Source organism: Nothoprocta perdicaria, unplaced genomic scaffold (assembly GCF_003342845.1).
Source record: "Nothoprocta perdicaria isolate Ctin4 unplaced genomic scaffold, notPer1 scaffold_127, whole genome shotgun sequence".
In the NCBI taxonomy this organism is placed as follows: domain Eukaryota; kingdom Metazoa; phylum Chordata; class Aves; order Tinamiformes; family Tinamidae; genus Nothoprocta; species Nothoprocta perdicaria.
Genome location: NW_020454394.1, coordinates 1,400,034 through 1,415,215, shown reverse-complemented (window position 1 = coordinate 1,415,215; position 15,182 = coordinate 1,400,034). Strand labels below are relative to the sequence as shown.

General features: G+C 43.2%; 1 protein-coding gene across 1 annotated transcript in view; it reads left to right on the top strand.

The window, feature by feature from the left end:
- Positions 1–2,933: 2,933 nt before the first annotated feature.
- Positions 2,934–15,182, top strand: part of BEND7 (BEN domain containing 7) — a 39,786-nt gene continuing 27,537 nt past the window's right edge. The window contains exons 1-3 of the mRNA XM_026033304.1: positions 2,934–2,943; positions 3,442–3,525; positions 12,802–13,101. Of these exons, the coding sequence (XP_025889089.1) occupies positions 2,934–2,943; positions 3,442–3,525; positions 12,802–13,101 (394 nt within the window). The remainder of the gene's footprint in view (positions 2,944–3,441; positions 3,526–12,801; positions 13,102–15,182) is intronic.

Below are 15,182 nucleotides of genomic sequence, written 5' to 3'. Positions count from 1 at the left end.
CCCGGCGCCGCGCTCAGACGCGGGTGGCCGGGAAAAGCCCCGCCGGGCGGGCGGGCGGGCGCGTGAAGAGCCCCTTGCCGCCGCGGGGGCCAGGAGCAGCGCGGGCGGGCGAGAAACTTGGGGGTCGGCGAGACGGGGAGCRGGGAAACGTTGGGAAACGTTTGGATCCGTGTCGCAGCCCCCTCTCCAGCCCTGTTATTTATTTATTTATTAAACGAGATACAGCCGCTGGGAGTCATTTTAACAGGTGGACTTCCCAGCCCCAGGCTTTTCTCCTTTTTTCTTCCTCCTTTTTTTTTTCTCTTTTTCTTTTTTTTTCTCTCGTTCTTTCTTGTTTCTCCTTTTTTCTTTTTTCTTCCTTTTCTTCTTTTTTTTCTCCTTTTTATTTTTCTCCTCTTTTTTCCTCCTTTTTTTTTTTTTTTTTTTTTTTTTTTTTTTAGTTAGACATTTATCACTTCTCTAGCCCATTAGATCTTCCACCCTCATTGATTTACCTTAATATCTATTTCTGTTTTTTTGCATTTCGAAGTACTGAGCTGAAATACCACCACGAAATGCAGTGTGTGTGTCCTGCATGCCAAGTTCAGGGCAGGTGACAGCCTGGGCTTAATGTMACGCTTATAGGAAAGGTGGTAGAGGGGAGAGCAGTGAGTTTTGATACTTGCTGCCCCAAAAAGTGGTTTCTTCCCAGGGCTCTCACATGAGACAAGAAGGATTTCAAAGATGGGAGTAAACTCCTTTGATGGGAATAATAAATAATTACTGTTTTGACACTATGGGAGGATCTGGAGCACTAGAGGGATAATGACTTGTCAGGAACATCCRAAATCTATTGGAGATCTTAGAAACAGAAATATGAACAAACCTATTGAGGGCTTAAAGATTGGGTTTGGTTTGTGTTTTTATATATATGTATACACACACACACACACACACAGTGTGTGTGTTCACGTATATATGTGTATATATCTTATTTATCAGATATTCTCCTCACTTCAGTGCTGTGTTTGTGCAGCCCTGGGCTGGGGCAGGTGCATGGAAAAGCAAAAGCAAAAGCGAAGCCTTGGTTTTATTCCCGTCCTAATAAAACTGTGAAAAGAACAGTGAGTGCTCTCAGAAACAGAGCAGTGTTTTCCAGTTGCTCAGCTGCCACTTGTAGCTGTGTGGTTGCAGCACTATAGCTAAGCCTGATCTAGTAGGGAAACAAAATTGTGTGGGTAGATTATCAGCAATTCATATTTGATTTGGTGTTTCTTCTTGGATATAGAAATGTCAATAAGAAGCTCCGCTAAAAGTAAGTCCTGGAGAGCAAATGTGTGTTTTGTACTTTTGAGAATGGTGAAGATTAAAAAAATCTCGTTTTAGCAGAGCCTGCTCTTGCGTCCTTTTCCTATCATGGTTGATTATGAAGATAATTACRTATAAATAGTTGTCTCTTGTAATTGGCCTTTGCCTCTTGCTGGAGTCATTCAGCAGTGTCACAGTTTAGTGTTTACTGTTGTGAAACTGATAGGGGTTTCACAGCCCCTGGGCTGTGACATCGGAGGCAGACGAGGGAAACCAAAGGGAAAACCATATGTCGGGTTTGCTTCTGTGCAACGCACGGTCTGTTCCCCGGGTGTGTTTATGCGCAGCGCTTATCCTGTCCCCAAAACAACTTCACAAACACAKGGGAATCGCTTCAACTACCGTATCCAGAAGAAATCCCTGCTTCACTAACATGCAGCCACCTCTGGGGTGAAATGGGACATTAAGGTAGCAGGTAGAGGTCAGAAAACAAGAGTATTGTGACCAGCTGATACAGAGATGGGAGTGTGAGAGAAGCAGCCACGTGTGAGCCGTATATCTAGGCACTGGGAGGGATCTGTTAGTCTTTTCCTAACAGTCTTTTACTGTTTACTTTCCACATACTCGTACCAKAGCTTGGAAATGCTTGGATAAAAGCATAGAGAAAAGCTAGTGAGCACTCCAAGCAGTTTGCACACGTATACATTTATTTTTAGCCCTACAGAAGGGGCTGCTGCTGTCTGGATGTCGTGTCTTGGCCATCACCTTTGCCCTTTCTGCATCATGCAGCCTGTGCCTTGCACTTGCTCCATGCAGCACAGAAACCCCAGCTTTACCTTCCTGCCTAGCCTTTTGTTGCTGACCTCTCCACGTCACTTTTCCTTTTTTTTTTCCTTTTTGTTGCACCATGACATTTCTTTTCAGGAAAGTGTCATTCTTCCTCTCCTTTGTATTGCTGCCTTGTACTTGATTCTGTTGTTGTTCTTGTGCTGTTCTTCCTCCCTACGCTTCTATTGAGACAATCAGGCTGTAAAAATAAATAATAACAACAACAAAAACGGGTGTTTTGGGGACTTCCAGGAGACCTCTGAATTCTGGAATCGATCGTTGTGTCCGAGGGGCAGGTGTGTTTCTCGCCCRAGCAGAAACTGCTTACACTGCTGTGCGGTTTTTGTTGCGTCTTTTAAGTGAATCCCTCCAAGTACTTTTCCATGTGTTTATTAATCTCTACCCTGTTCTCTGTGAGGCAGGTCAATATAAAAACCCTGCTTACAGGGGGAGTAGCTGAGATAGTCTGGACCCGGAGTCCAGGACTAAAAGGAGTTACGTGAAGAGGTAGGGAGCTCTTTTCAGATACTGATTATACTGCTCAGTTGTGAGTGATTTGCCTAAGGACAAATTATGTGCCGTAGCAGAGGCAGAATCCAAGAGAATTGCCTTTAGATACATATTTTTTTTCTTGTAATTGCACTTCCCCTGTACATGTCTGTAAACAAAGCTTCGTGTTTGTTACTGAACACATGTCTGTGTTTGTAATGGGCACGAGCCACCAAATTTTGCTTTTATTTAAGATAGAAAGTCAGATTTTTCGTGTGTTGAGAAGTATTTCTGAAAACAAGACACTAATATTTATTGTTAGGGTCACTATGGACATCGGTTTCCATAGGTACCTATCCTAAGATGTGCCTGGTCCTCCTTTCCTCAGAGGCTGTTGCAAACAAGATAACTCAGCATTGCTGAAAGGTGCAGCCCTAATACGTGTTGCTGGTTTCGTTATTGAGGTGGAGTTTGAAAGTTTCCTTTGGTCTCTAGGAAGGTAAAGTTTTCATTACAAATCTGCTTTCCATCTGTAAAGCAAGAAGCCAGATAATTGGCATCTGGTGGGATAATTTGCTGTGAAAATGAACACAGTAATTTAGGGCAGGCGTAGCTATTCCCTAAAATCTGTGAAATATTTCAGCAAAGTCCCCCCAGTGTGAGCCAAGGTTTTTAGGAGGTGCTGATACAGAGCACATTTCCTGTGGTTAATTTGATGTACGTGAAATAAACTGCAGATATATTGATAAATTATGTAGTAAAACTGTAGCAGTGCGTTCGTGTTCATTTTTTCCAGATCACTTGAGTTCTAATTTTTTTAATCGTTTTTCATTCCAGATTACCATCACGAGATATATAAGATCTCCGACTACAGCAACGATGTTAATGGGGAGACCAAAGAAACACAGCCGTATTTTTTAGGTACGTTCTTGTGTTGATTAATTCCTGAGCAACATAGCGTGGCCATTTGCAATTAGAGAGGAGGAAAAAAACCCTGTGCAAGCACAGGAAGTGCCTGCCATTGTTTAATATGACATTCTTTTCAAGACCCTTTTATTCTACGAATTGCCAATATATCCTTTATTAACACTGCTAAAAGTTGTAATTTCAGACATAAATGTTTATTAGTGTCTCCACACAGTGCTAATTATCACTCGCTCAGAGAGCCAGATGCTGACTGTGCAGTTTTGCAGCTCTGTGCTCACCCCATTTACATTGCATATTTGCTGGCATGCTTCACTGGCAATAGTTTGTGTAATTGGGGTATTACATCTTTGACATCTGGATAACAGAAATTCAATTTCCAGGAAGCTGCTATTTGTTTGGTTTTTGCTTCTGCCTTGGGTGGGATAGAGGATTAATGTGCTGTCTTAATGTAATGTCCTTTCACCTCTGAAGACTGCCTGCTAATCCTGCTATGGCAAAATTAAATTAAATCAACAGTTAAAAATGTGGAAAGAAAACAGAAAAGTACTATATAAGCTGCAGTGTGATATATCTATATTATATATAGATATAGATATGTATATCTCAGCATGATAGGACTGGTTATCAGTGAACCTTTATCTTTCGTGTCCCTGTGCTCGTTGTCCTCTGTAACTATTCTGCTGTAGACAGCTCCTTCCTTTCCTACTTCCAGCCCCACTCCCTCATATTTAGGGCCTCATCCGAGTGCTGAACCTCTTTACAAAAGGACAGGAGGCAAGTTCCAGGGAAATATAAGTCTCTTTTTGTCCTGCTATAAAGATTCTTGGTGTAAAACAAGTTCTTGGTCGTCCTGCTCAGGCTTTTAAGAAAGGAAGTGACTTTGTGGAGAGAACTTTGGATTGCTCAAGGGGAGGTGTCTGCCTCTCCTTAAGGACTCCTTGTAGGAGTTTTAAGCTTTTTGCTCTATCCTCTTTTAGAGGTGGGCAGCAAATGGAAGAGGAAAGGAGAATGTTTTAGACTGTTTGAAATATTTAAGCAGAGTGAGCGCTGTAGTAAGTTTGCAGCTCAACCTCTCACTATTAGGTTTTTGAGCAAATAGCTCTTCCCTATACCCGTTTTTCTTTGAGAAGCAAAGGTGTCTGATGTGCTTTCTGTTTGAGTTCTGTGTTCTGTGAGCTTTTTTGGTGTAGCCTGCATTGGAGTGCTTTCTCTTCCAACTGAAAATGATGAGGAGGCTTTGGCAGGAGTTAGGCATTTAGCTGCTTAAGCCTGGATGCTGCTAAGAATGTGCAGGAGTCTGTGCTTTGGTCTCTGTGCAGTGGGTCAGACCAGTTGATTGTGCTTTGATTTAGTTTCTTTTTTTTTTTTGGTTTGATTTTTKGCTTTGTGTGTCTGTATCTTTCTGAGTGTGCCCAGCTTTGGATTGTGATTGAATATTCTGTTATATTTCGGTGTCTAAAGTCCAGCTATAGCAGAAGTTAGCTTGAATTTAATCCTTAATAAAATGAGTCCCATCAAGGAATTTCCTTACCAGATATCAAGAAAGCAAATGTCACTCCTGTCTTCAGGAAGAGCAAGAGGACAGATCTGGGGAACTACAGGCCAGTCAGCCTCTCCTCAATTCATGGGTAGGTGATGGAGCAACTAAAACAGACTTGGTGGATTAGTGGAGCAGTGAATGCTGTTTGTCTTAACTTTGGTAAGGCTTTTGGGCCGCTGCTTTCCATAATATCTTCAGAAACAAATAGCTTAAGTACAGACTAGGTAGGTGGATAGAGAGGTGGATTGAGAACTGCTAGGCTCAGAGTGCTGTTATCAGCTGCTGGGATCCAGTTACTCTTGTTAAGCCCAATAACTTTAACTTCTTCCTTAATGTCATGAATGATAGGGCCTTGTGCACCCTCAACAAGTTTGCAGATGATGCAAAATTGAGAGGAGTGGCTGATAGAAGAGATGTTTGCACTGCTGTTACTCTAGAGGCTGGAGAAATGGGCCRAGAGGAACCTCTTGAAGTTCAACCAAGGGAATGGCAAGTCCTGCACATGAGGAGGAGATACTTCACATAGYGGAACATGCTGAGGGCTGTCCAGCTGAAAAACAATTTTGCAAAGAAAGAGCAGGGGGTCCTCGAAGACACAAGTGTGAACCTTCACAGTATTGTCCCTTGCAGCAGAAAAGGCCAGGGGTACCCAGGGCTGCATTAGGCAGAGTTGCCAGCAGGTCAGGAAAGATGGTCATTCCCCTCTACTCAGTCCTGGTGAAGCCACATCAGGAGTGCTGGGTCCAGTGCCGGGCTGCCCCAGACAACAGAGAGAAGGACATAATAGAGCAAGGACAGCCAAGAGCTGTCAAAGAAGTGGGTGCTTTGGACATCCTTTGGACATTTGGACATGCCAAGGATGGTGAAGGAACTGGAGCTTCTCTTGTGAATAGAGGATGAGAGAGATGGGTCTGTTCAGAAAACAGAAGAAAAGACCCTCTCACTGTGGGGGAATTTGAACACTGGAACAGGTTAGCCAGAGAGGTTGTGGAGTCTCCAATCTTGAAGATACTCAAAAGCTGACTTTTCTTGGGCATTTTTTTCTGACCCTGATTGAGCGGGRGGATTGGACCAGGTGATCTCTGGAGGTTCCTTCCAAACCCAACTGCTCTGTGATTCCATACTGAGCCCAGGTCTTCAGGTCTGAGGACTGTATCTGAAATATAATGTACATATGATTGGTTACACAGTGAAAAATGACTGTAGGAGATGCAGCGAAGAGAAGGGAGGAGACTCTAGGAAAAACAAGTCAGAAGTGTCCAGCTTGGTTAACATGTGAAGAAATTAAGGGTCAAATGGTCAGGAAGGAAGACTGTTGAACCCAGAGAGTGGTTTTTGGCACCAGTATAAAGGGCCAAAATACAGCTTTGTTTGAATGCAAACTGGAAAGTAGAAGAAGCTCCATTCTTGCTAGAGGAATGAGATGCTGAAGTGACTTTTGGTTGTGAGGTTGGCTCAACTGCTATGYGGAGCTTGATCAGCTTAGGAGGCTTGTTTTTGGAATAGCCAACAAGGTGACTTGCTGTGTTATCCAGCCTTTAGTTTTGATAAGATTGTAAATAGGAATTCAATCTTTCTACACACAGGTACACTGAACACAGACTTAGTGAAATTTGGGGTGAARGGATCACAGCCTGGAGTCAAATGCTTAAATCTTGTTCATATTCAAGGCTTAAGCAGAAGTTTCTTCAGCTTTTACCATTTGTCAACCACAGATTTAGGAACTCAAGCCCATGAGGGGACTGCACCACCATGGCCCATGGACAACACTCGTTAAAGGCATCTTGTCTCAATAAAATGCTTTTTTTCCATATACCACATTGTTTTTCCCAGTTTTAATATTTTATTATCACAAAAAGGCGGAAATAAAATATACCTCCAGGCTGGGTGTTTTTACAATGCTTTCAACTTGAAATTCAGGCTCTCTCTTTGAAAGGTTAATGTAGAAAACTAATTATATTATCCTGGTAACCAAATGTGTGATGAGACATTTGTCTGTGTAATTAACAGTGAAGAACTTTTATAGTTTCATAAAATCGAATGCTACGCACAGTATGCTCGGAGCATTTGTTTTGAGGAGATGTCCAAAACAGAGATGTTTATGACTGATATAAAGCGGAACTGAAATGTGCTGTAATGCAGGTGTCTGCGCGTTTTACGGCGTTCCCCATTGTTGAAATGGAAGGCAGCAGATTAATAACTTCACTGTGTCATGCTCAAATAAGTAATGTGTTCTTGGAACAGGGGAATGATGCATAAGTTACTCAGTAATTCCAAGAATTTATTCTGTCCCGGGCATAATATCCTTTGCAATTTATTCATAGAGAAAAAGTTGACTTAACATAAGTCTATGAAGTTGCTTGTTACTTTTAATAGAATTATATCCCGAGAATGATTGTTGCAATAATAGCTTATATAATTAAGATTGCTTTTTTTTTTTTCTTTCTTTCTTTTTAAATATATGTATGTTTCCCAATGATCCAACTTTGTAAAATGTTTCCCTTCGGGGCTGAAAAGGGCTGCTGTTGATTTTGGCCTAGAATATGTCAAAGAAGTGGGGGGAATTATTGCTTTTTTTTGCTTTTGATTATATGATGCCATGACTCTATTTATTGAACAGTTGTTCACTTGCAGTTTCCCAGGTGATTTAGTTGTTGCTAGTTGTGGCTTAGAAGTGTGTGGCTTAGGTTTTTGGATCTGATGGTGTTGTGTGTGTGTTTGATGCTGTTCCACCAAGCTCTCGGGGAAAGCTGTTTTATTGCAGGGGTGACTAGGCTGTCCCGTGGTCTGATTCTTCTTCCAGTGACGTAAAAGTCCAARACCTGAGACATTTAGGGGTCTCATGAGACATGTGCAAATTCAGCAAATTGCTCTGCTTACAGTGTTGCTTGTGATGGTTTTTAGCCTGGCAGATCTTGTAGTAGGCACTGGCATCCGTCAGTCCATGTATTTTCATGCTCTGATTTTGGGGCAGTGGGTGAGGGGATATAATTTGAGGGAGATGCAGCATAACTCAAGGCAGGATCTCTGGTGCTTAGTGCAGTGTCATGAAGGCAAGGGCCTTTAAATGGCATTTTAGAGCACTGCCAAGATGCTGCAAGTAGAACAGACTCAGTGCCCTGATGATCTTCTTGGGAGTGAAATTCTGTGGACTGTAACTCCTGTTGTGCAGCCCTCTGACATGGTCTGTGATCACTGCTCTCCCTCTTGACTAGGATTTAAGGTTTTAATTCCCCAAGCGTCGTGTTGTCCATGTTACTTGTTCAGCAGAGGTTCTTCTATGCCAGGTTCTTCTCTTACTTGAGAACTGTGTGCTCATTCTACCCGCTCAGCTACACAGAGGCCACATTCAAATTGGCAACTGAGCAGTCACAGCAACTTGCAGTTTGACCTAGGAAACCTCAGGTCTCGTAGGGAAACACACRTCTCCCGTCTCAGACCACACTGCAGTAGAAGAAAGAGGCAGAAACACCTGACTCCTTGCAAACTCCTCAAACACAGCAGCTGAATTTCCTGGCCTAGGAAGGGCAGTATTCAGTAGAGCAGCATTTAATACCTCTGATGATACAACCTGCRTGCTCAGTCCCAGCCTCTTCAACCGTTTGCATTTACTTTTTCTCCTTTCCCAAACGGTGTTTCCCTGCGGGCCAGGCTGCTCCTCTCGCATCATGTGTCCCGTGTGTTTGTCGAGCTGTCTGTTGCTGTGGATCCACCCTCGTGATAACTCGTGAACTTACTCACCAGCTTCACACAAGGGTGGAAATCTGTGTAACACAAAGTTCCTTCAGGAGGCAGCTTGAGGAAGAAGAGGCTTAGTTGTGTAGCCARGAAAGGAAAGGGTTTCTTGGAAGATGCATCTGACCAGGTATAGGAGAACACAGAATGAGATATTAATTAAAAGAAATCAGCTGCTCATGTATATTACCCAAAATGTTTCTCAGAAATGTTAAAACTATAACACAAGTTATTTATTTACACAAACCAAACGGAGAAATGTTTTCTTATTAGCCAGCCCTACTTCATTCATATAGATACCACCTAATATATGCATTAATTACATGTTTGATTGTCACGTTTCTTATTGCAATAGCTACATTTTTAGCATGTGGATGCAGATAATTGTAGAGTTCTTTGTRGCATTGTGGCAATATTTTGACAATTAATTTGCTTGGAAAAGTGCGTAGTTTGTAGGCAGGGTTCTATATTTGCATTAAGTTTGATAAGCATGATAGTGAAAAGATGTTGATGCATTTAGGAGTTAAGGTTTGAATTACTGAATTATCAATGGTGTTTCATTAACCAGAGTCACTGATGGAGTTATTTTACTTTTCGTGCTTAGCACCTGAGTGCTAATTCTTTTTAGGTTTTAGCTTTTGCATTTTTAATTGTTAACACTTTGAAAACTTTCGAGGCAATAAGTTATGATAAGGTGCATGTGCTTGCAGTAAGGAAGGAGTTCAGATTCACTCTGAAGTCTTTCCTTTCTGTGAGCATTTGATGTAGTATTTATGAAGGGGTTTGTTTTGCCTTTTGCTGTTGTACCGGATTACAGTCAGGCCTTGAGAAAGATTAGATTCTGTGTGAGGGACCATCACAGCAACAATTAGAGTAGTAATTTAAAAAGCATTTTTGTTGTTTTGGTTTTTGTTTTAACTTTTTATCATTATCTCACACAAAAGTTACTAAGTAGGGATCAGTTTGGCGAGCTGATCTTTTYTGAGCAATGCTTTACAAGAAAGTTTGTTAGTTTCAAATAAAACCATGTTAAAACCAGGGGGTCTCAGAAATCCAAACAACAGGATCTGCCCTGTATTTGCTGTCTGGAGACGTTCCCATCTCCTGGGAGCAGCAGGGAATCTGCTACGTGTTGAATCCTGGTAGGGGTGACCTGGGATATATATTCCAAATACTGCTCCTCTTCGTCCACAACAGTTTTCTCAGGAGACTTTTCAGAGGTATGATTCACAGGTGTATGATTCAGATTTCTATGTAATAAATTTCTCTTTCAGTGCTTTATTATCCTGTTCAGCATTTGGAAAGGAGGCTGGCACTTCCTTAGGACATGGCAGCTTAAGCCTTTTGCTTTCCCTCCCTGCTCAATCTTCCCTTTTTTTAGTCTTTTAAATTACCTGCTTATTATCTGTTAAAATGAGCAACAGCAGAATAGCCCACAGCAAAATGCTGTTGTTGGGCTGTAGAACTTTTTAACCAAATCAGTAAGGAAGGAGCAAAACGTGAGACCTGTCAGTGCTTCAGGCCGTCTGTAGGTTCAGGCCCRTGATGTAGCATCAGTTACACAGTCCTCGGGTGTCAGGCGGACTGACGTTGTAGAGAGGCTGGTACAGGTTAAAGGCCCTCAAAATATGAAAAATCTTATAAAATATACCCATGAGGAGGATAAAATCACACTGAAATTGGGATCCAGGCTCTGGTCCATGTGTTTGCAGGCCTTTCATGCAAGACAAGGTGAATTTTGTAAGGAATCACCCCGTTGTAAAGTGGCAGTACCTGGGTATGAAGATGCCCTTTTAGGGGACTAGCAGCAAGCTTGGGGGCTGTTGTTATGTATTAGTATTTTCCATTTGTAAGTAGTCCCCTCGTGCAAGTATATGGAAAAATCCCTTTGTGGAGCGACAAGGGACCAGCATCAAGGTTGAGTAAACTCAGTTAACTTTAATATTTTATGTAATTGGGGAAGGGAAATTCAATCTTTCAAGCAGAGCGTCACCTGACCAGCCATGTAGCAGGCAGCCACTAAACCTGATAGGGGGAGGCGAAGGGGAAACCTGGTTCATATTCATAATAATTTTGCTGTTGGCACAAATAGGAGTTGAGAACATAAAGCTGCGAGCCCCTCAGTGCTGGGATGAGGATTATTTTGTGGGTCTTSTACCATGGGAGGTCTTGGAGCTCAGGTACAGGGACGTGACAAGGATCTGGCCCACCGTGGAGAGCAAAAGGGAAAGCTCTYGGTGCCAGCGCGTTTCGGGTCCGGCTGTCTCCGCAACCGCAGCTCAGTGGTATTTGGAGCGCTCTGGATTCCCAGCGAGGGTGGGAATTGCAAACACTCCACAGCTCAGGGCAGCGCCTCTCAAAAACCTCATTTTAAAGGGAAAGGAATTGGGGCTGTGGTTTGTTGGTTACCACCCCTCTACACACACATCCTCCCTGGAATCTTTGGGCAAAGCAGCAAAATAAACACAGCGTAAAACCCCTCCTGGCCAGCGTAAAACCCCTCCAGGTCTCCCAGGTTTGCTAGAGTGGAAGCAGCGGACGCCCCGGGTCGAGAAGTATTTCCGACATTGGGCCTGGAAGCTCTCCCGCRAGCCGAGAATGGGTTGGGATGGGCTGGAGCCAGCTGGCGGTATCCCAAAGGGAAGCGGAGCTGGCCCGGCCACCGGCATGCGGGTGGGATGGGAGCCCAGGCCTGCCCTCCTCCTGCTTTCCGGAGCAAAAAGCTGCCTCCCCGGACATCCCGGCGCGCTGTACTCGGCCCCTGTCAGGTGTCGAGCGCCTGATGCTGCGTTTTTGGTGTTTACAGCCGACTGTCCAAGCGTGTGCGGGAGTGGGCAGCTCCCCTTTGTGCTGGCATTGATAAAGCAGTTTGCAAACCTCGTGTTACGCAGTTTTGAAAAGCCAACAGGTGGTTTTCCTGCTTCAACAAGGTATCATCGTGCTTTCTTCTCTGAAATTTCCTCTGCACATGGATTCTCCCCAAAACGCAGATTTATTGGGCAAGGAAAGACTCTAAATTCATTACAGGATGCCACGTATTAAGTATATTATAAAAGGAGGTTGATTCATCAGTGTCTTGATCTTCGTTATTCCATTTGCTGGAGATGCTTCGTTTTTCTATTAACAGTAAAAAATAGAAGCTTCTTATGACAGAAGTGGTTATGAGCACTCCTTATTACTAGCGAAATGTAATGCATGCTTTAACGAGCAAAATAGCTACTCCCTGCCCAAAACATAGATATTCATTGTGCAATCAGCAGTTTCATACATAAAATTAATACTTAAATGGTGCCAAGAGTATTAAAGTATGTAATCATTATTATATAAATGTGCTGAATTTATTTGAAACGGTCACATTTTTCTTGTATATATTTTCTTTTCGCTTTCATAATCTGTGCTCTCAAGACATCCAGCAGTTAGGCTATATACTTACAGATGTATTAGCTGCTTTTTAATTTATTCTTCTGTAATCCAGTATTATTACATTCTGYGGACTAAGGAATTGATCTTGTTCCATTAGAATCAATGGATCCTGTGTTACCCTGTATGTGTATGTGTGTGTGGTATTTATTAATTTTTATCCTTATGCATATAGCAAGCTGATATATAAAGGGTCTGATCATTCAGGCTTTGCTTGAAAAACATCCACTGATGTCAGTGTCTGAATAAGATCAGCCTTTATTTGAAGCTGCTCTTGCTGTTATGGTTTCTTTCTGGAGAAAAATAATCTTACTCATCAAAGCATTAGAAATAGCATGAAGAAAGCCAAGTTCAGCAGGTCTTTTAACCATGAGAGATCTCARCCGTTGCTGTGCTAAAGCATAGCCTGGTACCTACTAACTCTGGCTCAACCGTGTCTTTTCTTTCTCCTCTTTATTTATTTATTTGCTGTTCCAAYAGCTAGAAACTCTTATTGGCATCTCAAATCACTAATCTCTACCCATTACCCTTTTTTTGCTAATTTACAGTGATAACTGTGGCTCTGTTTTCATTAGGAGACGAAAGCCGGGAAATTAAAAAACAAATTACAGGGATGAGAAGATTACTGAACGACAGCACTGGAAGAATCTATCAGCGTGTTGGCAAAGAAGGAGAAAAACTGAAGGAGGAGCCCCAGGATCTAGACTTAGCCTGGGCCCAGCGCCTGCACCCCCCTGCCGAGTCCCAGACAAGCCTTCATCCTTCACAGAGTGGGGCCTGGAACGAATTGCCACCCCAGGCCAGCCATTTTTCAGGGCAATATGGAACTCGGTCTAAAACATTCCAAAATCAGACACGAGCTGTGACATCCAATGGTATGCTCTGCATCAGATACTGCTTTCTTTTTTTTTTTTTTTTCCTTTTTTTCCTTGTGCTGTTTTGCATTTCTGCCTTTGTTCCCATGGTTTATTTACCACTGTACTGAAATCAGGGTTCAGAACCTGTAGTTTCAGCAGCCAGAGTGACACAGTGAATTCTGCTGCCATCCACCTTAGGTTTTACACTGAATTCCTGACAAGAGGACAGAGTTACTCAATACTGTTATGCAGGCTTAATTTCCTTTATAAGACTTATTAAAACAGCTTTTGCCATTGTTACTAAATTCTCAGCTAATTAAAGGTCAACTTTTACCACTTCTCTTTGCACTGGGTAACCTAGTACTGCTGTGACACCACTTGGCAAGCAGGATTCTGCAAATCTTCGTGAGGTGACAGTGTTGGGATAGTAACTGCCAACTTCAGATCCCAAATCCAAGCGTTGCCCTAAGTTTTTCTTCCAATGGGATCACTGTGAGGGAATCTTAGCAGTGAATAACATGTACTAGAACACAGCCCATCTTGTTCTAGTGAGGACCTCTGCTCTAAAGGAGATGGTAACATGCCCTTTAGGTGCTTTTTCTTATTTTCGGCTCCAAAGAATGATGATTTTACTGAAGTCTGCTCAAGTTTTTGCTGAACATTCTAAATTCAATTCAAAAAGTGCTTCCCCTGATGGTCAACCCTAAAGTTAGATTTTTATTTATCTATTTATTTATATTAAAGGCATGCCTCACTTCTAACATCTTGAAAACCACAAATTGTGGGATGGCATCTGAAAACATTTCCAGTTTCCAATGGACTCCAAAGATATTCACAATTTCTATGCAGGACTGTCTCCTGTGTGTTTTTATCAGAAAGCTCACATACTCTTACTGCTTTTAACCGTTACAAAAACAATGTAACTATTATTATTCTCTGTGCTATACAGGAAGAAGCACAGTCCCTGCACTGAAAAACTTACAGTCATCGTTTTCAACAGGATTGACTGTTTCCCAGTATAGACAATGATTCACAGGGATGTACTGGGTGACCTAGAGAAAGATGTTCAAGTAACTCATTCCAGAGCTATGCTAGTTTTATTCATTTTAATAATACCAAAAATAGTCGAGCTTTTTAAAGATAGGCAGTAATTCAGAAGCAGATCTGGAGGAGAGAGGAAGGCACTTGGGTGGATTTAGCATTATTAAAGTTTTAGCATCATAGTTTAAAAAAAAAAAAAAAGAATTATGTTCTCAAATTCCCACCTTGTGACCTTCTAAATGTGGAAGGGCCTGAAATTCACTGCACATCTCCCTCCCTGGCCTGGGCCTTCCTGGGCACCTGCAGGGACAGTTCTCTGCGTGCACAGAAGTGCCCCGGCCTGCCCGGCTTAGGAGCCAGCTTCCCGTATYCCAAAGGTAGGTGGAGCGGCACCTCTATCCTCTAGGGGCCTGGTGCAGCAGTGGAGCCAAAACCTGGTGACAACCGGGCCCCCCTTGTGCAAGAAAATGTCACCTACTGTCTTGTACAAGGGGCAGAGGTTGGTCGGAGCTGGGAGATACCCCTGGGTTGGCAGAGTTGGGCCGAGCGGTGGGATTAGTGSCCAGATTAGTGCCCAGAGCGGCTGTGTCTGGGGGAAGGGCAGCAGGGTGAGCCTGGGTGGAGGCTCCTGCCCTGCAGCTGCTCTGCTGCAGACAGGAATGTGAGCTGGAGGCTCTTGCATAAAGCTGGGTGTGGGCCTCTCCTCTGGCCGTGCTTGACAAGGCWACGTGGGTGCCTCTTGGAGAGCAGGAGTCCAGGCCACTGCCTTCAGCAAGGCCTCTGGCTCCTGCTGAACCATCCCTKCTTGGGCCGGGATGTCCCATCTCTGGAGAATGGGAGTTTCTGATGCACCTCTGGGCTGTCAGTAGGCCCGTAAGCCCCTTCTCGCCCAGCTCACAGCCCTCGKGGAGCACTGTGGTCCTGTTTGCCCCCAGCCTTTGTGTTGGGAGCCTCGGTGTCTAACTCGGTGTTTGAGGTGCCCTTTGGAAGGCTGAGTCCTTAAAGTCTGGTAATGCTGAACTGCACCTTAAGGGAGATCCTGATSCTTGGTGCTCAAC